Source organism: Gadus morhua, chromosome 2, assembly GCF_902167405.1.
Source record: "Gadus morhua chromosome 2, gadMor3.0, whole genome shotgun sequence".
Lineage (NCBI taxonomy): Eukaryota > Metazoa > Chordata > Actinopteri > Gadiformes > Gadidae > Gadus > Gadus morhua.
In genome coordinates, this window is record NC_044049.1 from 10,891,053 (window position 1) to 10,918,311 (window position 27,259).

The 27,259-nt window shown below is 41.5% G+C and overlaps 1 protein-coding gene across 1 annotated transcript in view; it reads left to right on the forward strand.

The window, feature by feature from the left end:
* LOC115559002 (nuclear body protein SP140) overlaps positions 1-24,231 on the forward strand; it is a 37,203-nt gene extending 12,972 nt beyond the window's left edge. The window contains exons 5-15 of the mRNA XM_030377595.1: positions 7,027-7,065; positions 7,195-7,231; positions 7,427-7,576; positions 18,515-18,631; positions 18,882-19,021; positions 20,040-20,108; positions 20,658-20,788; positions 21,193-21,301; positions 22,932-23,006; positions 23,228-23,368; positions 23,864-24,231. Of these exons, the coding sequence (XP_030233455.1) occupies positions 7,027-7,065; positions 7,195-7,231; positions 7,427-7,576; positions 18,515-18,631; positions 18,882-19,021; positions 20,040-20,108; positions 20,658-20,788; positions 21,193-21,301; positions 22,932-23,006; positions 23,228-23,368; positions 23,864-23,947 (1,092 nt within the window). The 3' untranslated portion in view covers positions 23,948-24,231. The remainder of the gene's footprint in view (positions 1-7,026; positions 7,066-7,194; positions 7,232-7,426; positions 7,577-18,514; positions 18,632-18,881; positions 19,022-20,039; positions 20,109-20,657; positions 20,789-21,192; positions 21,302-22,931; positions 23,007-23,227; positions 23,369-23,863) is intronic.
* The last annotated feature ends 3,028 nt before the right edge of the window (positions 24,232-27,259 follow it).

The following is a 27,259-nucleotide window of genomic DNA, read 5'->3' on the forward strand; positions in this document are numbered from 1 at the left end:
GGACTTTGACGGCTGTGGAGAAATGAAATCCTCCGTATCCATGGAGAGCTGTCATCACAGAGAGGGCATCTCTTCGCAAATTTACGGCATCAATAAGAGGGGGCGGTGTCAGCAGACTATTATTTAGACAAATTAGCAAATTTCAATCTGACAATTTTACCAGAGAGTTAGAAAGGGCGTATCGTGCTTCTGCCTTCTCACACCGCGAGACAGGTTCGTGGCTTTGAGTGTCGTGATTTCGGTTTCGATACGCGTTACAGCTAGCCTGGTTCTACCAGACTCTCGTACTCTTCACTTCATTTCATTTCATTTGTACAGAGATTACTGAAGGGAAATTCAAATTGAGCGGAAGTACTTAGGCGGGCGGAGCCAGGCTACGTTACAGCCCTATTTAGCCTACTTTATTTACGTTCGTCAGTCAGGTTCACAATAAAAAATATTCGGTGAAAATTACTTCATCTTATATTGCAACTAGAATAAACTTGAGAACAGTTGACAAAAAAACTAAATACCTTAACTTCAAAGTGTTATTCGGCTACCCGATGATGCGCTTCCAGAGACGCTAATGAGATGACTCCACAGGGCGGGAGATACGCGGCGGGATTGACAGCTTTGACACCAAATGGATATACTTGAAAATCAGATGACGTGTTTCACAACTTTTCATTGGTCAATTAGGTTCATGACGCATACTGTATACGGAAATGAACCTGGACATAACTATCATCGTAAAATCTCAAAATCGGCAAAAATGGACATACGCGGTTTTCATCGGACAGCGACGATATAATATATATTATCACCTGGCCCTGAGCAGCTTGTAGCCACGGTACCATTCGCTCTGTTTACGGTGGATGTATCGCAGTGGCTCTTAGAAACCCATATTATACATAGATATCTATATCATATAATATATAATATATTTTATCACGGCCAAAAGCTGTGTGAGCCTCCAGACGATAGGCTATTATGAATCTCAAATGACCGCGTCTACTTCAGATGGATGTGGAAGTGGAAGAACCAGAGACGTCGGAGAACCCGACGAAGTCCTTTGTGATTCATTATATCGTCTGGACGTGCACACAGCTTTTGGCCGTGATAATATGTATTATTTGATATAGATATCTATGTATTATATGACATTATATAGATATAGAGCTCCAGGACTGTAACGCAATGTTGTACACTTCCTTGTTATTTGGATAACCGTTCTGCTGTTGGTGTGATGGCGCATAACACGTCGGACTCTCGTCTCTGGTATTTCTACAACGAGACTCGTAGTGGGGGTTATCTCAGCCATGGTTGAGAATGAATTGGGGGAAAGGAACTTTGGCTTTGACTCCCTGAAGTACATGAACCACGACATGGAGGAGAAAGGGATTGTTGGCCGCGAATGTATCCCGCTTGAGCCCTGCTTCCCGCCGCCTCGGCAGCGGTCAGCGCTAATCACCGCCTCCTGCAGCCGAGGCGGTGGTCCATAGGCAGCGAGGCTCCGGCGGGAGACGACCGCGGTCAACAATCCCTTTCTCCTCCAGTCCTCGACATTAACGGTTTTCTGCTTGCCCGGGGCAACCAAAAGTCATATTTGGGCAAGTTGAGATTGATTTCTGGTTGCCCGAACGGGCAAGTGGATTTTGGGTGGATGTTAATATAAAGGCTATTTATTCAAATGTTATTAGAAACTGCAGAACAACCTTTTTTGCCGCCAAATAACACAAAATATTAGTATTTGCAATATATCAGCTCGCCGTCTTCTCTTCTCTCGGAAAGCGAGTTAACAGACACGCATCGCTTCAGTGCGAATATAGCCCCGCCTTCTGTCACTCGCAGTGCGTTCTCTGGCCGTGATTCGAAGGTGTTCGCTAAAGGTTAGCCAACAAAGCTAGCAACGCAAGTGCAGCGCCTACGCGAACGGTTTAGGTAGAAGGAAAATGGAGTAGTGATGGAGGCGTGCAGTTTGGAAGTACTTTGGATTGAGGCAAATTACCAAGGAAAGTCATATGCAAGAACACGGTTTTGGGTTTCATAACTGTGCACATGCACAGCAATAGCGATCTTTTTCACGAAATTGGACCCTCACAAACTATATATTACATGAAAGCAGAGCCTCCACTTATTCCAACAGTCCAAACCATATCATTCTGTGGCTAAAACTCACAAATAACACTTTTCTTTTAACAACCAAAAATGAAGTATTACCTTTGTGATTTTTGTCCACAAAGTTGTTTCTGGTCGAATACAACCACCATAAACAGATAACCCAGTGTCTGGGCCAAATTTTGCAACTAAACAAGCTATTTTCAATCAATGAATAAGAGAAGGTTTCTTAGGAAATAGGTAAATTGCCTTCAATCAGAAAACATATTCTTCAGCGCAATCTAGTGGCCATATGTTTATTTGCGAGTGTTTGGCTTGGTGCATTCGAATATATTTGCCCTGAAATTTAAATAGAGGTGTCAAGTGTCAAAATTGTAAGATATCTACCTTTATTTGTGTCTCATAGTAAGACATCGCTCCCAAATGATAACGACCAACTGATAATTATTTCAGGTGGAAAAGTTATCTTCCACTTATGCTGTGTTCCATGGCTTTATTCACTTTAACCAAGTATCATCCCCATTGAATATTTCACTTGCACAACAATCTTTTTTTTGCACAGAGATGACATTATCGCCCTTGCAGTTGTGGAGATATACTCTATTTACTTTGGGTATGTTCTTTCCTGAAAAAAACTTTTCCCCTGATATCGAAAATGGTATAGAATATCGATATTTTTCCAGGTATAGTGTCAAAGTTAGGAAATCCAGTATCGTAACTGACAACACTACTAGAAACGCGATTGTGATTATTCAGTTAGAGCTACAAGAAACGTGAAAGTTAAAAAAGACATATCTTTGCTACTACCTCTGACATTTAGTTAAGTACATTTGCATGAAATCATGCAGGTCTACATATAACTTGGCGATAGCTTTAATAGGTTGCAACGGTGGAGTGATATCACTTCATGGCACGATGTGACCGCTCGATAAATAAGTAAACAAAGGGAAGTTTGTTATTTTTTAAACACAACATGTGTGGAAGCTAACATTCAGCTTCAGTCTGAGCTTGGATGATTTTTCTGAGCCCCCCCAAAACAAGGCCGCATGCCTGGCAAAAAGAGGCCTGTTCAAGATTCTGATTATAATTTGGCCAAGTGAACATCACATTCGGGCAAGTTGAACCTGACCAGTACCAGTGCTTTTGAAACCTTAATGTCAACCCCTGTCCTCCATGTCGTGGTTCATGCCTACTTCAGGGAGTCAAAGCCAAAATTCCTTTCCCCCAATTAATTCTCAACCATGGCTGAGATAACCCCCACTACGAGTCTCGTTGTGGAAATACCAGAGACGAGAGTCCGACGTGTTATGCGCCATCACACCAACAGCAGAACGGTTATCCAAATAACAAGGAAGTGTACAACACTTGCGCCACAGTCCTGGAGCTCTACATCTAAATAATATAATATAATACATAGATATCTATATCAAATAATGCATATTATCACGGCCAAAAGCTGTGTGCACCTCCAGACAATATAATGAATCACAAAGGACTTCGTCGGGTTCTCCGGCGTCTCTGGGGTCTCATTTATAAAACTGTGCGTGGGATCGCTACTAAAAGTGTACGTACGCCCAAAAGCCAAGTTTTGCGTGCGCCAAACAATATTCAGATTTATAAAACCCTGCGTACGCACACCGTACGCAATCTTTTCTTTATAAATCACAGACTGCCTACAAGTGTGCGCAGCTGAATCAGCTTTACGTTCCGCCCTGTACACGCCCTTTTTTAACCATAAATGGTCAATGCAAATGACCTCATGAATTCGATCTGCATATAAAACAGACTCAGATGCAAGTATTATGTCTTGTCGGAAACAACGGCAGAAGTACTGAGAAAAGCAAAAAAGCGACATTTCAAGAAGGTTGAAGTGGAGACACTTGTGGGTGAGATGGAGGCCCGAAAAGTAGTTTTTTGATCGGCGGTCACGGGATTGGGATCGCCAACAACAAAAAGCAGAGTGAGTGGCAACATGTTGCTGCAGCAGTGAACTCTGTCAGTAGCACGGAGCGCACAGTCCCAGAATTAAAAAAGAAGTGGTCTGACATAAAGTTACATATTTTTATGTAGCCTACCAATAAATCGTTATGGTCCCTAAAGACCCTCTCCCTCCAAATCCTGCCATTTGCATGGTCCGCCAGAAGTGCCATATGGTGCATCATTAGCACGGCGCTCACCTCTGTATTTATAGGGTTACGGTAATAAGACTGACCGAGAACACCTTGGATAATCAGTTTGTAATCACCCACTTAAAATGTTCTTGAACCCCTTTTTAATGCCTGATTTGTCATGAAAAGCATCAAGAGTAACGGACAACGATTGTGATGAGGAGTGTGGCTTGGTTTTCCATACTTTCCACACAAAATATTATGTTATTGACACATGTTGGACAGATGCTTTATTCCATGCAGTCGCGCCGTCAGTGGACAGTATGGAGTGACGGGAGAATTTTTTTACATTTATATTCTAAGGAGATCTTTCTGGAGTTATAACTGAGAAATAACGCAGTTGACTTAAATTATTCTGATTACATAGATATAACGCATGATACGGGTTGAAATTAAATTAATGAAGGGCGATGATGAAACATAATCGTTCTTCTCACTCTACAATTCTTCGGTCTGACTTCAGTTCACCACCACACCATCTGTGTCGCCAATTCTCCTTTTCCTCTAAACTATGCGTACGCATGGGTCAGAGTTTGCTTAGGGCTGCGCACATTTTCCCGTCAAGTTGGTTTTTTATAGATCACAACCTTGGCGTGGAAAGTCACGTACGCCAATTTCAGCCCCGTTTTGTGCGTACGCCACGGTTATAAATGAGACCCCTGGGGCCTCATGTACTAAGACTTGCGTGGATTTCATACTGAAACTTGGCGTACGCCAAAACCCAGAAACTGTCTTACGCACAAATAAATTCAGATGTATCAAAGTGTGCGAACGCATGGATCCAATCACGTTTCTTTTGTACATCTCGATCAACGTGGAATTGAGCGCACATGCCGAGGTGCCAAACTCCTCCCTGTCTACGCCCTCATTTAAATATGCAATTTCATTTAAATAGGCCTCTGGACCTGAGATTCACCTCTTAATCCGATCACCTGGCACCATGAACAGAGGCAAAAAACGAAACTTCACGGAGTCTGAGCTCGAGATTTTGCTCCACGAGGTAGAAATGCGCAAGCATATGCTATTGGAACCCTGTCAACAGGGATAAATGCAAAACAAAAGAGAAGTGAGTGGGAGTGTGTTTGCGAGGCCGTCAATGCAGTGGGGTCTCAGCAGCGCACACACTCTGAAATTAAAAAAAAGTGGTCAGACCTCAAGGTGGAGGTGAAGCGGAGGGTTTCTGCCCACCGCCGAAGCGTGACCGCAACAGGTGGGGGGACGGGAGTGGGGGAACTCTCCCCCTTCGATTTCAGAGTGGCCGCTTTGATCGGTGACACGGCTCTTACCGGAGTGGTGGGAGCCCATGAAGGGGACACCGATCATCCCCAAGGTAAATATGCTGAAGTCATAAATGCTGTAATTATACTGGTCATACAATTGGCTGCTTGCAATACACATAAGTCGTGCGTAAAGATGCCAGGATATTAAAGACTTTGACTCGTGTTTATTAACTTAAATTTTTTATTTTTGAATAGACAAGCAAGGAAAGGGCACGGATTGCTCCGTCGGCCCCGGCGTCTCCAGCGCCCTTCGGATTTGACCATTTGCGATGTCCTCTAACAACACTAACGCAGCCATTTTTAAAACAATTTTCTTCATCCATTGCGCATGCTTTTATAGCCACCCATATAATTGCAAGGTGTGTTAATCGTTCATTAGTGTGTCTCTGATGTGCAAATCACTCTGATGAGTCATGGTTTTCACCTTTTTTCCCAGTTTCCCAGCTAAGTGTCGCCAAAGGAACAATAGCTGTAGAAACGTGCGTACGACAGCTCTGGAGCTGGCGTGGGGACCGCACATTTTTACGGTCATTTCACGTTTTGTACATCTGAACGTGAGCGTGTAAAAGGACGTACGCCACGTTTTTGTGCGTACGCAACCTTAGTACATGAGGCCCCTGGTTCTTCCACTTCCACATCAATCTGTAGTAGGCAGAACCGCGCCCTGCCTGCTGCCGCCGCGAAGCACCACCGCCCGGCTGCTCGCTGCCGGGCGGTGGTGCTTCGCGGCGGCGGTGCCTCGCGGCAACCGGCGGCGGGCAGCATGTCGCAGTTCATGTACTTCGATGTCGTTCTGCCATTGCATTCAAAATTCTGTAACTAGCCTGTTACTACGAACTCAGCAACTCATACTACACGTATTAGCATTTAGCACTAGCTCAATCACGACTCCTTCAGAATTTCTGTGGGTGGTTACAAACCAACCGAGTGGGCAGGGCCATGATTAATAATTTGACAACGCTACGTAGCAGTGTCACCTTATCCAGATTGGCTAATTTCTTCTGCCTTTTTTCTTTCATTGGCTATTGCATACAGCAGACAAACTGCATAGATTTCAAATTTACAACAGGTCACAAACTTATTCTGACCTATGTTATTTAACAAACAGTAGGAAAAATGTGATTTTAATGGCATGGGCTCTTTAAAGACAAATATAAATGTAACTTTTGGTTGTGGGCAGGGAGTTGGAGGCAAGAGAGTTGGGTGTAAGGTTTGAAAGTTCATGCCTGCATGAGCAAACTATTAGTGATCAATCACTTTGGCTCTGTTTAAAATATCTAGATTCTACAACCGTGTTTGAATCTAGATTTAATAACTTATCTGTTAACACAAAAGGCTAAACACACTCACAATCAGCCCAGCCTGTTTAGACATAGGGGAGCTTATATCCTATATGAGGAACCTTTTTCCAGTAGCTTAATGTGTGTGTGTGTGTGTGTATGTGTGTGTGTGTGTGTGTGTGTTGTGCAACCCCGTTGCAGCACGGACACCTGACATGCCCGGGATATAATAAGAGCAAGGTAACTTTCAATATATCAATTATTGATTAATCCAAATAAATCTAAAATTATTTGGATTGCTGGTTTGTGTTTTCTCAGGATTCATGCTGGCTGTTTTTCCTCCTTCTGCTCGTTTTTTCTCATGTCTAGGCTAAGAAATCAACGCTCCCCTGCAGCTCAAACACCGGTTTGTTGCGGTTATTCTGCTTCATTTATTTGACATTTTTCAAGTTCAGGTATTTTTACCGCATTTATCTCCTAAGTGAATCAACAGGTGAGGCTGAGCACAGTTAAAGCATGCAATCAATATGACCAGAGATGATAATGAATTGGTCTTCAAATTAAAATCAAACATTTACATTACCTTTTTTTCTATTGTCAGTTTCAGCTATCTCTGAAAGCGAAGAAGAGATGGAGGAAGAGGAGGGGGAGGAGGAGGAGCTGCAGGCCAACCCGGATGAGGAGGAGGTCGGCATGGAGGACGAAGTGGAACTGCAGGGGAATGACTGCTCTACGCAGCGCTCCGATACAGGTACATGAGACAGTGCTACATCTGGACACATTAAAATTTATTACCACTATTGTAGTATTAATTTATATTATTAAGGATTAAGGATTAAGGATTATTAGCTATTACAGGCTAAAATCCAATATCTGAATTTTAAGCCTTCAAATGTGTTTTAAGGAGTTTTTGGAAAGAGGGGGCATGTTATCCACATGGTTACGACCCATGCCAATTTAAATGGCCAATTCCATTGAGCGGTGCGGTTAGCCAGTGATATGTTACTCGTTCATATTTTGGGTGAACGTGAACTGAACGTACTGTATTTTTTTTTTATTTGACCTTTATTTAACCAGTAAAGTCCCATTGAGATTAAAAACCTCTTTTTCGAGGGAGTCCTGGCCAAGAGGCAGCAACAAATAACATATATACACTCACAATATTACACTCAGAAACATATAGACAGAAATTAAAATGATAAAAAACAGTTACAAGTAAATTAAAATTCATAAAAAACATCTACAAGTAAAAGAAGTGGTCTGAAATGCTCTCATCGTAGATTTAAAAGCGTTCAAAGAAATCATTTCGGTTAATTTAAATTTAAGTGTCTCCGTGTGGTTCATTTGCAGTTGCAGTGTTGTCAGCTTACTGTTGCATTAAACTGTAATCAGAAAACGCGGTTATATGCTATAGACTAGGGGTGGGAATCTCTTGGCACCTCACGATTCGATTCCGATTCTGAAGCGATTATCGATGCATCTCGATGCAACAATTCTTTTTATGTACATTTCCATTTGTGATTTTCAAAAATGGGTATATACATCTGGGTTTGCTACTCAGTTTGCTAATCACTTCCTACTTTTGTGATGATCATTAAAGACATCAACAGATGAATTAACTTATCTAATATTTCATAAGAGTGAACGCTTTTGTCACAAATATGACTCTATGAACAATGCAATGATCAATGCAGCTTGCGTTATAATAACACAATATGGAAGCATGCAAAAAATAGGTTTCAGTTTTATTTTATTTCTAATCTTTTCTATGTCATGAAAGGAAAAGCTGCTCTTGAATTAGAAGGAGTTCCTGTGTCTGGCTGTGAGTTTGCGCGCATGCTATGCGTAGGCTGAATCGCAATCGTGTCAAGACAAATCAGATTGGCCAATACACACTGAAGATAAATTCAATAATTTTAAAATTACAAAAATTATCCCTCTCTGACGAACATAATGTTGCAGCAGGCAAAAAATAATAATAATCTGATTATTAATTTATCTGCATCGAGACAGGGCTTTTTGGTTGTAGTCTGGTCTGTAGTTTGGTTGTAGTCTTTTCGCTCGGTTCTCCGTCTTAACAGTAGGGCTAGAAACGAGCAAAGAGACTACAACCAAACGTGAACACCCCCCCTTTCCGTTTCCGGCCAACGAGCAATGAGTCTTCCAACAGAAATCAATGGGATTTACAAAATGCGCTAAATGTGCAATAAAACACGATAGAAACTGTATTTCGCTACGATACTTGATTCAACCACTCTATTTCATCCTAGACAAACTAGAAAGGGGGCTCAATGTTCAAAATAAAAAAAATAATAGCTCACAGCAACATATTGAAAAAAAAGAACGGATGGAGATATAATAAAAAATATAATCGATTTAAAAGAAAATCTGAATCGAAATTGAATCGAGAACAAATAATTTGCAATGCATTGATGAATTGAATTTTAATAAGTCAAGGAAAGGGGGAAAAATACAATGTTTTTGCCAGTCTCCAAAAAAGACTGCTGCGAACGCAGGTGGCGTCACGACTAAGGGGCACCAGCGGCATGGTTTGTGTGGACTTCTGCAGCTCTGCCTGGGCAGTGGTTGACTGCGGCATCCTAGAGAAAGCTGAGCTTTTCAGGAAACTTATTGTATACCGGTACAGTGTGTTGGATAGTGGAGCTCCGTTGGAGCATCGATTTATTTAATACCCGTGTCCGAAGGGCAGGCTTCCCGGACCGATATAGTATAACGCTACGGTGTGGCGCATGTCATTTGAAAAACAGGTCATTATTAGCACTCATACAAAACGACGGCACTAGAGAAGTGTCACAATGTTGCCCTGGGCCGTAACCAAGGCGATAACATGCCCCTCTCCTGAAACTCTCAGCATAAAACACATTTTTCAAGACCTCAAAGTTTTAGATTTCCCGGTGAAATAGTGAGTTCAATGGTTCTTTAAACTGTAATGTTATTTTTAAGTTCTCGTATCGGTACTCTGTATATATCTGCGAATACCCAAATGTAAGAACTTGTACTTGTATTGGTCTGAGAAAAAGTGGAATCGGTGGAACCCTAAATATGCTAAAGGGCTGTACTCTTCTTAAAGCAGATTTTTTTTCAAGAGTGCTTCCAAGAAAATGTAGAACTAAATGGCTTTGCTTTTCTCACTGTTCTAGGCTCCTTCCCACTTTCTGATGAGGAGAGCAGTGGCGAACATGCAAGGGAAGGACTCTTGGAAGACAAGTCCATGGGGAAAGAGAGAGGGGGGAGAGATAAACTTCGGAGTTTCTGTGACCGGGACGAGCAGCAGGGACACTCTTCTTCTCAGGCTTCTCCAAGGAAGAGGAAGCCAACCTTCGGTATATTGTCCTTCACCACCAGGGGTGGTTAGTTTTATTTCTAACATTATTCTATCAACACAGACATTTAAATCTATAGTCTGGCGTTATAATTGATTTACCTCGGGTGTACTGTGGAGTGGGTAAGACTGTTTTTAATAGCAGGCTAGCATTGCCCGTTGCCGTGCGCTACCCTAGCACGAGCGAACTCTGCAACTAGAAGGACTGAATGAAATGTGTTGAAAACTGTCTCCAGTGATATAGAATACCAATGCTCACTTGGGAATCAGGCCCTATGTCCAAAATTCCGAACTACCCCGTTAATTTAGAGTAAACATTGTCCCCCACTGTCCTTTGTGTGTGTGAATAGGTGAGAGTGAGGCCACATGTTATAAAGAAACAACCACCGTCTCAGCCCTAATGTTGGAATCTGCAGTCCTTCTGTGATATGGCAGAACAAGCAAGTTATGCCTCATTAGGGAGATATATATTAGGGGATTTCTACAGTGGCTAATCTAAAGGGAATATTTATTGACACTTTACCGTTTACTACTGCTAGCCGAGTTCTAGGTTATTATGCGCCTACAGATCCCTGTCTCCAGCAACATGATTGGTCGAAACCAACACAGGGAAAAAAGCGAAAGCCTTTAATCCAGATATACATCCAGTGAGGCTAGTCCAGACGGAGTGGCTTGCACATTTGTTTTAAAAGTTCAAGCCTACACATATGTACTTTAGGTGTACTTTGGGTAAACTTCGAGTAAGCAGTCCAGAAATCCATAACCAGAGCCAAGGTATTTTTGACCATTCACAACACGGTGTTCAAGAAAATAAATCCCCTCTGAAACATAAACGAGGCAGGCATTGTGATGCATTGCTTAATACTGTGTCCTGATTGGTTGAAATACCTTGAATCCGGTATTAGGTATAGTTCAAGCCACTCGCCTCTCTTGAGTTATTGACTGAAATGATGTATTTCATTCAGCCAGGGTTGTCTCTTTGATATAAAGTACCAGAAAGACAGTGGTACATTATAATGTATCATTGAATTAATCTTCACCCTGAATATATTAATATGGTTTGTGTTATATTCCTAAGCCTCTCTGCCGAAGGGGGAAAATGTGGAGATCGGGACGTTGGATAAGTACAGGCACCAGCTGCCTGTTACCTGTGGTGACGAGCAGGGGACGCTCTACCGCGACAAACTGGCAAAAGGTGAGCCGGTAATAGCCTGATTAGAGGCTGGAATCGGTGATCAATTTATTCCTGTTCCAAGGGTTGAGTTTATACAAAGTTGTGTACAGAAACACAGCGACGGAATTTATGTTTTGTTATTTATGTGAAGGAATTGGTAATGACGTTTTCAGTTTGGCGTTTGAGGTAATGAACTAATAAGTCTACAAAATGAGCCATAAAGGAGTAAAAGCCTGATTTACTCCTTGGTTTAGGGGATTCATGATTAAACTTTCTGGATTATTGTTAACATTAAAGATTAATTATTATGGTTTTCATTGGAAATGTTGAAAATCAAACCAGGTATTGCATTTGAAAATAAATAAATATATACAATTTTAAATTTAAAAGACATTGGTTACACTGGAAACAGTAACCAACTGGAGGAAAGGGAAAAACCAAACAAGATGGGTTTTTTATTTGTCTCTTCAGGTTAAACAGAGTGGGCTTGACCAGAGATTTAGTTTATTTTTTAAACCAATTTCCTCCTTCAAGCAGTCTTTACCTTATGACTGTCTCTGTGGTTTCAGGAGAGCCGTGCATCCTGAGGAACAAGAAGTGGTACACACCCCGCGCGTTTCAGAAGCTTAGCGGCAAGGGCAGCCGCAGTAACTGGAAGAAGAGTATCCGTTGCAACAACACCACGTTAGAAAAAGCTATTGAAGGTATTTAAAAGGAGAACCAAACCCTAAAAACAATTATTATAGGGGACGAACTGAAGGACCCGCTAGTCATTAGCCGCGTTATCAATTGATGGCAGACTCGGTCCAGTCAAGCACACATCCACAGATTTAAGAGCTTTCACCTCCCACACACTCAAGGTAAAGTGGGCTGTGATGGCTTTGGCTAGGGCTGAACGATTTTAAGAAAAAATTGAAATTGCGATTTTTCTGGTAGAGATTGCGGTTTCGATTTCAACCACGATTTATTTTCTTTAAATCAAGTTTCAGTATAAATTAATATAACCAATGAATTCCATTAAGGTAATGCAATAATGAAAACTGCTGGCAACAGATTTCAAATGCAAGACTGTTTATTCAAGTACCTAAGAAACAACAACCAAAAAAGTCAAATAAAAAGGGAGCCCTCTTTCTTAAGTAAACTTGCTTCAATGGCTCATCAGCATCAAAATAATTGCAGTTTTGTAAAAAAAAAAAAAAAAAAAAACCTCAGCTTTGACGATCCCAAAATCGTGATGCTTGAGATCGCGATTTTCGGTCGAAAACGATAGATCGTTCAGCCCTAGCTTTGGCCCACCACAAACCCAGCCTCCACCTGCTTTGGTTCTGCTGTGTATTATACATCACCACAATGATAATGTTGAGATATCTGAGGTACCACATGGAGGATTTGTTTAGTGCCCCCTGTTGTCAAATGTTGGTATTATGTATCTGACATCTATGTGTCCTGCTTAAAATCTTACTGCAGGGAAAACCATAAAGGAGTAGAACCCTACCCCAAAACTAAAATTATTACCACTTCATGCAAAAAATCGTTAAATCTATCAGATGACAGAAGTGATGTTAGGAATATCTATATCTTAGGATCTCTAAATCTTGACATTAAAGGCCCACTATGCAACTTTTTTAGCCAAAATTACATTAAGTATGCAGGTTGAGAGTTATGCTGATGGTTCTGCATCCATTTCTGGGTCGATTGGTGGGTGTGTCATTTTCCAATGTGGCCTCTACAGTGAAAAAGCGCATATGCAACTTGATGTGTTCGGACCGAGCGCTTCCGGATGTGACGCGGAGGAAGTATCCTCGAAAATGTAGTCAGATTGTAGTTTCGAAAATGCTTTACGGCACAGACACACACCCAAACATGGCACCGGCTAGATATAAACAGCCTGTTGCGAGGCAATTTGGCTTGATTTACCTTAATATAACAGGCTAGGAGTCATTGCGATGGTTCCATTATACATTTTTGTTCGATTGTTCGTTGTTTCAACTCCCCGTTGCGCATCTTGGCGGAGAAAATGAATATGTTTCTGCCGGCGACCCGCCGCCCACTCTCGCGGGAGTCTCGGGTCTCGCGAAGTAACGAATTGCTTTGCGGCACAGACCCCCAAACACGGAACCGGCTCGATATAAACACAAGTAACTAAGGGATTGTTACATTCATCATAGATCAGCCGACTAAAAAGAGACAGAGAAACCCAATGTCGGAGGAACAGAAGAAGAGAAAGGGGAGACTGACCGACAGAGAGGCCAGACACGAGTAAACGTTGGGCAAGCTTTTCAGGAATAGCGTGAACTGAAAGAAAAAGAAGACTTCAAATCAGACTCCGACTTGGCCGTGTTGCTTTTGAAATTGAAAGTACCCTTTGGTGAACTTTGTCCTCGTGGTATTCTTGATGTTGATAGTCTCTGTACAAATGTGTTTGCTCAACCATTTTGTTGTGAGCCCTGTAAAAATTGTTTTCTCGACCGTTTTGTTGTGAGCCCTGGATGTTTCTAGCTTGCTTGGTTGCAGCCATTTAAACACCTTTGTTTCCATTGGTGTTTTGCTGTTCGTCTGTCTCGTCCCCCAGATACAGACTGAATCCCCGAATCCAGGTTCTTGTTTATTTAGATTATTATGTTGGCCAACACTCTCACACTGATTGTTCTGTTCAACCTAAGATAAAACAATTATAATCTAGGATATAAATTCTCCCCGTCAACTATAAAAAGGATGGCTTTGTGTTTATTGCAATACAAATACACCATTTTAAAAATGTATAACCTTGCCTACACTTTATGAACATTTACTTCGGACATGGCTCCACGCATTCGCCGGCTTCTTTGAAAACAAATGCACATGGCTCGCGTACAAGTGCATGGGGAAGGGTCGTCAACGAGTTGTTACGACAGTGTTGTAAAATATCTACTACGAAGCTGTAGGGGTGCGCTGTGTAGAGAAATGTGCGTGCCAAAACCAAGAAGACAGCGAAGAAATTCCCGAAGTTGCATAGTGGGCCTTTAATGCATAAAGTTTTCAAAACATAGGATAATTCATATAATAAATATATAATATAATATTAAAATACTAATTTATGTATGGAATCACGACTCGAGTAGAAAGTGCAGACACCTATGCCTGAACAGTAATAAAGCCACCACTTAAAAAGGTGTCTGTGAGACGGCATGTTTCACAATTTTGGTTGTGGGCAGGGACAAGGTCAAACAGGGTGTTAGGGGCAAGAGAGTTGGGTGTAAGGTTTGAAAGTTCATGCATGCATGAGCAAACTACTAGTGATCAATCACTTTGGTTCTGTTTAAAATATCTAAATTCTACAACCGTGTTTGAATCTAGATTTAATAACTTATCTGTTAACACAAAAGGCTAAACACACCGACAATCAGCCCAGCCTGGTAAGACATAGGGGAGTTTATATCCTAATATGAGGAACCTTTTTCCAGTAGCTTAATGTGTGTGTGTGTGTGTGTGTGTGTGTGTGTGTGTGTGTGTGTGTGTGTGTGTGTGTGTGTGTGTGTGTGTGTGTGTGTGTGTGTGTGTGTGTGTGTGTGTTGTGCAACCCCGTTGCAGGACGGACACCTGACATGCCCGGGATATAATAAGAGCAAGGTAACTTTCCATAAATCAATTATTGCTTAATCCAAAAAAATCAAAAATTATTTGGACTGCTGGTTTGTGTTTTCTCAGGATTCATGCTTGGCTGTTTGTCCTCCTTCTGCTCGTTTGTTCTCATGTCTAGGCTAAGAAATCAACGCTCCCCTGCAGCTCAAACACCGGTTTGTTGCGGTTATTCTATTTCATTTATTTGACATTTTACTTGTAAAGTTTAGGTATTTTTACCACATTTTCTCTTAAGTGAATCAACAGGTGAGGCTGAGCACAGTTAAAGCATGCAATCAATATGACCAGATATGATAATGAATTGGTCTTCAAATTAAAATCAAACATTTGCATGACCTTTTTTTCTATTGTCAGTTTCAGCTATCTCTGAAAGCGAAGAAGAGATGGAGGAAGAGGAGGGGGAGGAGGAGGAGCTGCAGGCCAACCTGGATGAAGAAGAGGTCAGCATGGAGGATGAAGTAGAACTGCAGGGGAATGACTGCTCTACGCAGCGCTCCGATACAGGTACATGAGACAGTGCTACATATGGACACATTAAAATGTATTATCACTAATTGTAGTATTAATTTATATGATAAGGATTATTAGCTATTACAGGCTAAAATCCAATATCTGAATTTTAAGCCTTCAGATGTGTTTTAAGGAGTTTTTGGAAAGAGGGGGCATGTTATCCACATGGTTACGACCCATGCCAATTTAAATGGCCAATTCCAATGAGCGGTGCGGTTAGCCAGTGATATGTTACTCGTTCATATTTTGGGCGAACGTGAACTGAACGTACTGTATTACTGCCTGATGAACGTTTCTGTGAACTCGTTCATTCTGGTGTCTGAACGGCACGCTCACTCAGTTTAACTTCGTTCATAATTATTTGTCCATCAACACGGCGGATGCGCGCGCAGAATGATCGCAAAAAGAAGATTTGTTTGACCGGTTGCCAGTATTATCTCCGTGTGGTTCATATGCAGTTGCGGTGTTGTCAGATTACTGTTACATTAAACTGTAATCAGAAAACGCGGTTATATGCTATAGACTAGGGTTGGAAATCTCTTGGCACTTCACGATTCGATTCCGATTATGAGATCAACGATTCGATTCTGAAGCGATTCTCGATGCATCTCGATGCAACAATTCTTTTTATGTACATTTCCATGCGTGATTTTCAAAAACATATATATACATCTGGGTTTGCTACTCAGTTTGCTAATCACTTTCTACTTTTGTGATGATCATTGAAGACATCAACAGATGACTTAACTTATCTTATATTTCATAAGAGAGAACGCTTTTGTCACAAATATGACTTTATATGAACAATGCAATAATCAATGCAGCTTGCATTTTAACACGGTATCGAAGAATGCAAAAAATAGGTTTCAGTTTTATTTTCTTTATAATCTTTCTTTTCTATTTCATTAAAGGAAAAGCTGCTCTTGAATTAGAAGGAGTTCCTGTGTCTGGCTGTGAGTTTGAGCGCATGCTATGCGTAGGCTGAATCGCAATCGTGTCAAGACAAATCAGATTGGCCAATACTCATAATGTTGCAGCAGGCAAAAAAAATAAATAATCTGATTATTAATTTATCTGCATCGAGACAGAATCGTTCTAGCGAGAATCGCGATGCATCAAAGAATCGATTATTTTTCCCACCCCTACTATAGACCCTATAGTATCTATGGTATAAAGGCTGGGATGAATTTCAAATTATAAATATGTACAATCCATTACATTAGCTCTCTGGCTCGATCAGCGGACTAGAATACCTCCTAGAATCATTGCTTGTTGGCCAGAAACGGAAAGGGGGGCTGTTTACGTTTGGTTGTAGTCTTTTCGCTCGGTTCTCCGTCTTAACAGTAGGGCTAGAACCGAGCAAAAAGACTACAACCAAACGTGAACACCCCCCCTTTCCATTTCCGGCCAACGAGCAATGAGTCTTCCAAAATAAATCAATGGGATTTACAAAATGCGCTAAATGTGCAATAAAACACGATAGAAACTGTATTTCGCTACGATACTTGATTCAACCACTCTATTTCATCCTAGACAAACCAGAAAGGGGGCTCAATGTTCAAAATAAAAAAAATAATAGCTCACAGCAACATATTGAAAAAAAGAACGGATGAAAATATAATAAAAAATATAATCGATTTAAAAGAAAATCGGAATCGAAATTGAATCGAGAACAAATCATTTGCAATGCATTGATGAATCTATATTTTTACCTAGCCCTAACACACACAGTAGCGTTATGCTGTATGTGTCCGGGAAGCCTTATCTTCAGATATGAATACATTGCTGCTCAGATGGAGCTTCACCAGCCACACACATCGTGTCATTCTGCTATGAGTGTCTGAAAAGCCCAACTTTCTTGCGACACCACCGCTTCCCAGACAGAGCTCCACAAATCCACACACAGCGCGCCGCCGGAGCCCCTTCATCGTGACATCAGACTACTTCGGAAAAAGTAGTCTGACGTCGAATGTTTTGCTTTTTTCCAGTAACTGATAAAATTACATTGATTATTATGTTGATGATCATATAAGACAAACAACCACGTTTAAAACAGTGGTTTCGAGTTCACTGGCTCTTTAGATACGATTATGATAGGTTTTAAAAATGTATTGGAACCAATAACCAGTAATGCCAGTAAAACGCTTCAATCAGGTTAGAATTTATCAGAGCACATCCAGCGTCATGTGCCCCAAAACAGTGTGTTGCAGGGCCTAGTGGCGTCTCCTCTCGTCCAAAAAATGGATACATGTTTGCGTCAACATTAATTTCATCTACTATGGCTAAGTGCAACTTTAACAGCTCTGTACCTTGTGCAAGAAAACGCTCAAATTAGGAACTTTCGGTATAACGGCATTAGAGTCGCATGGGAAGTCAGAAAATAATAAAACCGCTGTTAAAAGCCATCGGCAAACTCTAACTCTAATGGTTCACAAACGGTTGTATGTGGCAGACACAAGCATATTTACCTAAATGAGGCATAGCTCACGTCAGCATATTCGGCGAAATTCCACAAACCTAACTTTGGTTTGTATCTATCGTATCTCCTAATTGTAAACAGATATGTCTTATAGAGTACTACATTATAGGCACCTATAACACGCGATTATATGAATCACGCTCTCTGATATATTATGTGACTCACTGTATGTGGCTAATCAGTTAGATTAACCACCATATGCAGACATTTTATGTCTGGGATCTATGTTTTTGTTGAATGTAGCATTGCATATTATACTCTTACGTACACACAGTTCTGTGTAGTCTTGTAATTTTGAATGCAAATACATTTATTTACTTTGCAAGTAATTATGGTACTTTGATTTTCCTTCATATCCTTTATACTTTTTTGCCAGTATGTAGGTTAAATAAGTCTTAAATTGCATTCATAAGTCTTCAACAGGTCTTAAATTTATCTTGTTGAGACCTGCAGCAACCCTATACTAGAATTAGCATTTTGAGCAATGGAATTATTAGCATTGTTGACTTAATTATTCATTCAAATGTTGTATGTGTGTATATATATATATATATATATCCAGACCAAGGAGATGATCTGGAGGAAGTGACAGACGAGAGGCCCAGGGTCGGCCAGAATGAGTTCAGAGTGATATGTGGAGCTCTGAGTGGGATGCTGCACAAGAGCCGCTTTGCCTCAGGTATCAGGGTCTATCTGTCTACCTATTCCCGACTGCCAATTGTCTTCCTGGACCAAAATATAGCTAATTTAATGAACTTCGATGAACTTATTTAAAAAAGACATGGCAAATGCATACACATTGATTATGATCATGGCATCAAGAACAGCATTTGTTAAATGTTGCGTGGCATTATGAACGCTGTAGGAAAGTGAGGGGAGTTATGGTCTGGTCAGGCGTGGTCGGATGGCTGAAGGTCCTCTTTCTCCAGGGAGGTGTGGGAACAGTATTCGGACGGAGGACCGTTGGATGAGTCCAGTGGAGTTCGTGGCGCAGGGTTCAGCAATGCCTAACGCCCTCTGGAGGAGGGACATCAAATGGGAAGGACAGCCGCTCAGCAGTCTCATTAAGGTAACACACTTTCTGTGTGTGCGTGAATGATACTAATGTGAACTCACAACCACACCTATGCCATATTTTTTTTTTGCTGATTTGGAATGTGGTCCCATATGTCGTCATAAAGGATCTAAGCTCCTCCCGTTTCTCTGCCTTGCCCGACCAGAGAATTTGGTCCGCCAATGAGCCACGACCGTGCGAGCGCCACTGTAACGCAAGTGTTTACTGTTGGTGTAATGGCGCATAACAAGCCGGTTCTTTGACGTATCTTGTATTTCTACAGCGAGACTCTCGTTGGGGTTATTCTCAGCCATGGTTGATAAGGAATTGGGGGAAAGGAACTTTGGCTTTGACTCCCTGAAGTACATGAACCACGACATGGAGGAGAAAGGGATTGTTGGCCGCAAATGACTCCCGCTTGAGCCCCGCTTCCCGCTGAGGGACCGCGGTGGTGCCTAAGCGCTGACCGCTGCCGAGGCGGCGAGGCTTCGGCGGGAGACAACCGCTGTCAATAATCGCGGGCAAATATCCCTTTGTTCTCCATGTCGTGGTTCAGTCTACTTCAGATTGATGTGGATATGGAAGAACCAGAGACGTCGGAGAACCCGACGCGGCCGTTTGAGATTCATAATATCGTCTGGAGGCTAACACAGCTTTGGCCGTGATAATATTATATGACATAGATATCTATGTATAATATGATATTATTTATATATAGAGCTCCAGGACTCCCGTGTGTTCTAGAATACCTACAGAACGCGGCTAAAAGGCTGTGTGCGCCTCGCCGTTGCGATACATCCAATGTAAACAGAGCGCATGGTACCGTGGCTGCAAGCTGCTCAGGGCCACAAACAACTTTTTATGTAGTTGCTCCTATATCGATTTTTCCCAGCCCTATGTAAGTGTGTGTGTTTGTGTGTGTACATCAAAATACATAAAATATGGAATAGGTGTGGGTTTATGTGAGAGTTCACATTAGTATCATTCATACCCTTTACATATTTCTGAGAGCGTGTGTTCTTGATCCTTCCAGAGGAAGATGTTGGTGTTACACTCTGAGCTGTGTGACTGTCCACTGTGCCATACAGATCCTCAAGCCCTGGTGAGTCCCTCTGTCTGTTGGAGATAGTTGCAACATGTTTGATTGGTCAAAGAAAAGATCCTAAACAGCTGGGAAGGCTGTTCAGGACTACTTATCATACCATCACTTATATTTATCATACAAAATACTATTATTATTCTATTTCCGCTCATTTAAATTACTTATCATACTTATATTACTACTTATACGTTTTCAAACCAATACTTCTATGTATCTTACTAGTACTACTTCTACTATTTATCAGACAAATGCTACTACTTGTAAGTTTTCATACCAATGCTACTATCTATCAGACTACCGTAGTACTAATTCTACTACTAATACTTAAAATACTAATAAGGTATCATAGCAATACTACTATGATTCATACTTGTAGTACCTTTACTTATACTACTACTTATAAGGAATCCTTCCGATACTATTATGCATTATACACGTATTACTTCTGTTAGGCTTACTTATCATCCTTATACTACTACTAAACTAATGCTAATCATACTACTAGACATAGGTTCAAACTATATCACTTACCACTGTGTGTGTGTGCAGGAGGAACAGAAGAGCGATGAAGATTGCTTTTTCTCGTGTGGGGGACTGGGTGACCTGGTGATGTGTGACCACTGTCCACGCTCCTTCCACCATAAGTGTCACCTGCCCCAGCTGGACCCCTCTATAGTGGAGTGAGCACTCTCTCACACACACACACACACACACACACACACACACACACACACACACACACACACACACACACACACACACACACACACACACACACACGCACACGCACGCGCACACGCACCAGTGTTGCACACACACTCAAGGACAACAAGCTAAGATATCATTGTTCATACGATGGGATGCAAGCACACACACAACATGCATGTGCACACAAACCCACAGCCACACACACACACAGGGGCACCTAGGTACACATTTGGTATTTACACAAACACACAAAAGCACACGACGCACGGACTGACACATATACACAGGCACACAAACATTGCCTCCCCCAAAAAGTAAAACATCCTAACCTTGTGTGTATGTATGTTTGCCTGTGTGTTTTTGTGTTTGAGAAAAGGGACGACCATGATTGGGTGTGTACGTTCTGCATCTGGAATAGGTATACGTATCTCCCTCGAACGACGTACGAAGAGACCCTCATGATTCCTGTCTCCAAACACATGCTGGTAACCACCCTGGTCCTTTTTCTAACTCTCTTGCTAGCCTTCCTACCTCACACATTAGCTTCCATGCTAACTCTCTTCTAGCTCCCATGCTAACTCTTCACACTAAGTCCTTGAATATCAAGTGCTAGCTCTTCGGCCAGATCGTCCTATTAGCGCTCCCTGCTAGTGTAGCCTATTTGTTGGTGCTAAAGACATGTGGCCAGTGCCATCCATGATCAAGGTTTGGCAGGGGCCTTTTTTTGTCCCTGGCAATATGGAAAAAAAAAAAGATTGGCAAATAGGGTCAACAACTCTGTCTCAAATCCATGCATAAAACAGTAAAGTAACAGCATATTTAAAGGGGACATATTATGAAAACAGCACTTTTCCTGTGATTTGGGGTGTTGTTGTGGGTAGATGGTGCTCCCACACGCATACCAACTTTGAAATAAGTCTGTACATGGTTTTTTGAGTGAGATACGCATTTCTGGAAGCAGCCCGCCTCCAGCTACCAAACGAGCGAGTCCGTTTCAGCGCCCCCTCCTACGTAGGAAGGGGGCACATTTGAATATTACCTCCCACTTCCCCACTCCCCTCCAATCGTAGCCTCGCTAAGATTTTGTGGACCAGTGGACGAGCAGCTCCGGCGGGGGGGAACTCGGCGCTAGCCCTGCAGCTAAGCTCCGGGAGTACAATCCCTTTCTCTGGCGCCGAGCTCACCGCGCCGGAGCTGCCGCTGAAGGGAAGTCGGGAGGAGGAGACATGGAGTAGAAAGGGATTGTACTCCCGGAGCTGAGCTGCCGGACTGAGCCGAGCTACCCCAGCCGGAGCTGCTAGTCCGCTAGAGCTGCCACCTAGCTTCGGCGCCAGTTCTGCTCCCGGAGTACACCGCCGGAGCTGCCGGACTGCGGCCGGACGGCTTCAACGGTGGCCGGCAGCTCCGGCGCGGGGAGCTCATTTAGGAGGCAGTCCGGCAGCTCAGCTCCCGGAGTACAATCCTTTTCTTCTCCATGTCGCGGTTCATGGACTTCAGAGAGTCAATGCCAAAGTTCCTTCCCCCCAATTCTTCTCAACCATGGCAGAGATATCCCCAACTATGAGTCTTTACTTGTGGAAGTACCAGAGACGTCAGACAAAGTCTTTATTATTCATAATATCATCCGAGGCGAACATTGCTTTTGGCCGTGATATTAGATGGATTATATAAATACCCGTTTATAATATTACGATTATGTTCTCCTCCATGCTGTGGTTCAGTCTGACAGCTCATTGGTCAATGGGCAGCAGCTAATTTGCATCAATGCTACAGACACCAGAAACAGCGCATTCTGAAGGGACTGAAACAGGGGATTAGCGGTAGACGATATTTCTTTTCCTAAAAGCTATTTCCAGCAAACAGCTTCAGAAACATGTTTTCTGGAACTCAAATACTATGTTTACTTGTTTGGAAAACACCATAATATGTCTCCTTTAATTAACGTATTTGGCTATAAGGAAAATAGAACCATTTGCTGCATCCCAAGGTTTAAAATAAAAGTTGGCTTTTTTGTAGCTGTGACACAGCTCATGGTAACATTGCATTTCCGAAGTAGCAACATACAGTATTCATATCGTAATTTGTAATATAAAAGCTGCCTTTGTGCCCTAACAGCCGTGCCACTACCTGCTCCTGTCTCTTAACCATGTAGACAAGGATCACATTTTTGCAAAAGATCCATGCATCGATGTAAGTATCACTGTTTTCAACATTATTCTCTATTGTGTATATATGTGATCTTGCACGATCTCTCTGTCCCTCCCTCCTTCCCTGCTTCCATTCCTCCCTCTCTCCCTCCTTAACTCTCTAGCAGACAGATATAAACAAACATACTGGCAATTGTGACCAAATCAGAAAGATTTTCAGTTTCTCTCTCGCTCTCACTTTATCTCCCCCCTCCCTCACTTCAGGTGAGGGGACACAGCTCTCAAATCGTGACTCCTATGTGGCTGGACAAGATCACAGAGCAGCTCCTAGACCAGCAGTACACCATCGGAATGTTATTAACCGATATCCAACTCATTTTCTCCAACTGTGATAAATTTAACCAGGTTAGTGAGTAGGACTCCTCCCTCCCGGCTCACAGATAATGCTGCGTTCGAGATGCATCGTACACCACCCGCCTGAGTTGCTCTTCTGATATAATTTCCTGGCTTGTAGCACTTATAGCGTTCCCGTTTCTCTTTGTGGGCAATCGGGGAATAACAGTCATTGGCTATTCATTTTTATTGTTAGCTACATTAGCCTCTTTAGCAAACCAGTCGTACAGTTAACCTCGCTGAACTTGGTGGACTCTCAGGACTTCGAGTGGGACAGGTTATATTACGACCAAAAGGCCTCTGTGAAAAGTCGAAAGAAAGCTGGTAGATTATCCACTTTGTAGCTCGGGCAGGTGGTGTACGATGCATCCCGAACACGGCATTACCACCGGCCGTGCGAGTTAGATATGTGAGCTAGACAAGTCATTGTTTTTTTTCATTTGTTATTTTTGCCATGCATGTTAAAGTTCTTTGGTAATGTTTAATAGATTTGTTTTGTTTTTTCAGAATAAACCAGAGTTCCGGGACATGGGAATCAAGCTGAAAGAGTTCTATGAACAATTTGTGGAAAAGGTTTTTCGCAGGCAGTAGCAGAGAAATGCAACGTGCTGATGGACCTTGGACATGCTAGAATTAAATGCGTGGATTTGTCACCGTGCTGCGTTTACCACGTTGAGGAACAAGGCAGTTTAGCAATAAGAACGGGTAATCGTCTGTGTGAAAGGCATAACATTCCTTACTTTAACCTAAAATAACTTTTTATAATGTTCTGGTCTTTAATGTATAGAATTAGGGCTGTCAAATATTATCAAATGGAATGACACATTATCATTAATACAAAATATACTTCATAAATAAAAACTAGACCAAGTGATTTTGAGGGGGTTTTATTGACTCAGTGTGGGTTGAATATGAAACTTATAGAACACAACAAATTTGGGAATTGTAAACGGGAAGTTACTTAGTACAATTGTAAACCAACAGTTACTACAAGTGAAGTTCACTTAAGTAGCGCCACAGATTTGGGAATTGTAAGCAAAAATCACAGCCAAAGTATAAATATAACTAATGGAGATTTTCAACATCTCAGGATGAAGATATTTAGGCCCTGTTCACACGAAGCCGAAACGGGCGAAACCGTTACATCAAGTTAATAGTCTGATAATTTACCAGGATAATTGTGAGGACATTCCATTGGTAGGATGGGGGTGCTAAATGTGATATCATAGAATGAATTGGCTTCTAGGATACCCCTCACAGTTATACATTGCTTCACTCTCAAAAAGGATGTGTTGGAAACAACATATTCTTAACGCATCCATGTGTTTAGTTAAGGACAACACATCTTGGGCCCTATTTTAACGGTCTGAAACGCAAGTGAGAAGCGCCAAGCGCAAGTAGCTTTGTGGGCGGTTCGATGGCGATGTCGCTATTTTACCGGCGCAAAAAATGACTGTTGCGCACGGCGCAAATCTAAAAAGGGTTGGTCTGAAGTAGCCTAATTACCCGTAGGTGTGGTTTGGGCACGCAATAAACCAATGAGAGTGCCATCTCCCATCCCATTTAAGGGCCATGAGCGCATTTGAATCTGACAAGTTTATATTTTGACATCGCGTCTGCAGTCTCCGATGAGACAGATGCACATGAATTTCTAACTTAAAATGCCTCAGTTTATGGCCAAATAGTATGGCCTAATTCACACATGGAATAAGGTTTTCTTCCACAACTTCAGAAGTACTGAGTCCTCAAATAAATGTCGGCAAAGAAAACTTATATGATATAACATGATATGCGTGACTGTGGTTCTATTTAATGATATACCCAATATATTATAAACATTGTTTCTTATCAGTGTTGTATGCATTATCGTTATCGACGTGTGTTCCTAATATGCATGTGTCCCCCTGTTAATATACATTGCCAAGGACTGTATTATGCGTTATGTGTTTAGTTTGAGTGTGTTTAAACAGATGGACACATACACACGCGCCCGGGTAGATGTTCAAATACTGTAGTTTTTGAAACTGCTAGAGGTTAGCAGATTCTTTTTCACATTATGCAATTTATGAAGTTTTTCTCACATCGCCAGATATTTGGACGACGATAATATGTCATGCGCTGTGACATGACATTACAATAAAGTTAAAATGTTTAAATATTGATTTCAAATAAAAATCAGGTATTTTTTATGTCTAAGAAGTACTCTTAAGGAACGATCATTACAATTCTGCATATGTATTTTTGCAAAGCTGTTTTTGGATTATATTCCTTACTTCTACATCTTTTATCACTTGCTCCCGTGGAAATATTGTGTAAAATGAGACAAAATATTTGAAAATGTTGATTTTTTTTCTTTTGATAGTTGTATTATGCAATGTTTTCAAATGAACATGATCATTAAAGCTAGTTAACATAGTAAAAGTTATTTAATAGTGTTTGAAGTTATGTCACACCACAGGACGTGCCGTCACACCACAGGACGAAATAAGACACTATGAACATTTATGGTGAAATCTATTATACTTTTGTAGCAAGAGAAATTTGATATCACTTATAGAACAAATGATCAGACCATAATGACAAACTGTCAATCAGCCAATATTTAAAATAGGAGGTATAAATTATTTAAAGGGACATATAATACCACCAGGTGTGACATTCTTGTTCCTCTGTGTTACAAGTAATGGAAGAAAGAAGATTAGACAGACTTTTGGTTGAAATCATGCGTTTAAAAACCAAGGAGTCAATCAGCAGGCGCATGTTTTCATGCTGGTAGCATGCACAGGTATTTCTATCTGTTGGCCTGGCCTCTGTTATGTGCTTGGGCCTGTAGTGAGCAAACTGCCGGTAAGACGTTTGCTATGTGACGCTAGATGCTTGGTTGTATTCAGAGTGTAGCACACTCAAGGTTTTGGTTCAAACCCGCCGCTGCATTTTGTTATTTTTCCGGCATACAGTATCCCTTTTCCCTGACAAGAGCCTGCTGTTTTCATCCCTGGAAAGAAAGTTGGTAACTTGCTGTATTTTTTGTGTCGCGGCTCTTTTCGGCGAAGGTCTGATGGTTGGTTGACGTGCTTTCTTACCTTTATCCAGAAATGCTTTTGAACCCTCATCTTACTATTGGCTTTTTTCATGCCATCGAGCATTGCTTTTAGCACCTTGTTTTCTCTTTCAAGCATCTTCATTTTTTCTGTCAACTTGGATTGAAAAACCTTTTTGGGGGGACTTGGAATTGGGGAAAGAGAACCATGAGTAGGAGTAAGATGAACTGGACTAAAGGACTCATGTTCTTCGGGTGATGGGGGAGTAATGTCCAAAATGGCTGCCAGATCCATCTTCCTGTTCCTTGTCTTTGTATTCTTCCATTCCTCACAAAGCTCTTATGTTTTGGGAGGCTGGTTATGTTTCGTGGTTGGATTTCTCCTTTAGCTTTCTTTTCTTGATATCTGACAGCTTTTACATGTTTTCTACACGAGTGTTCGTCATAGAGAATGTTTAACCAACTTAATTTCCCTATTATAAAAGTATTTACTTTCTTCTACTCTCCCTAAGGATCTCATATTTGGCTTCATCCTACGCTAACCTGTGTTATTGTTGTGTTAAACGCACACAATACAGTTAATGTGTTGATGTTTGAACACTCTAGCTGACAACTCTGGGGAAAACAAAGGTGTTTCTCGTCCCTTCACCCTGAATTTCCTGATAGGAGCATGTTTATTTACAATTTTCACAACATTTCCCCAGAGAATGTCCAAGTTAGCGCTACTTCCGGATACAAACCTATATGCCCCCAATTAACCAAGGCAAATCATGATGATAAGCTTGTTCATTAATTTGTTGAAAATAATGCATGGTTTACATTTGGGGATTATCATTGCAGAAGACTCCCAAAGATGAGCATTT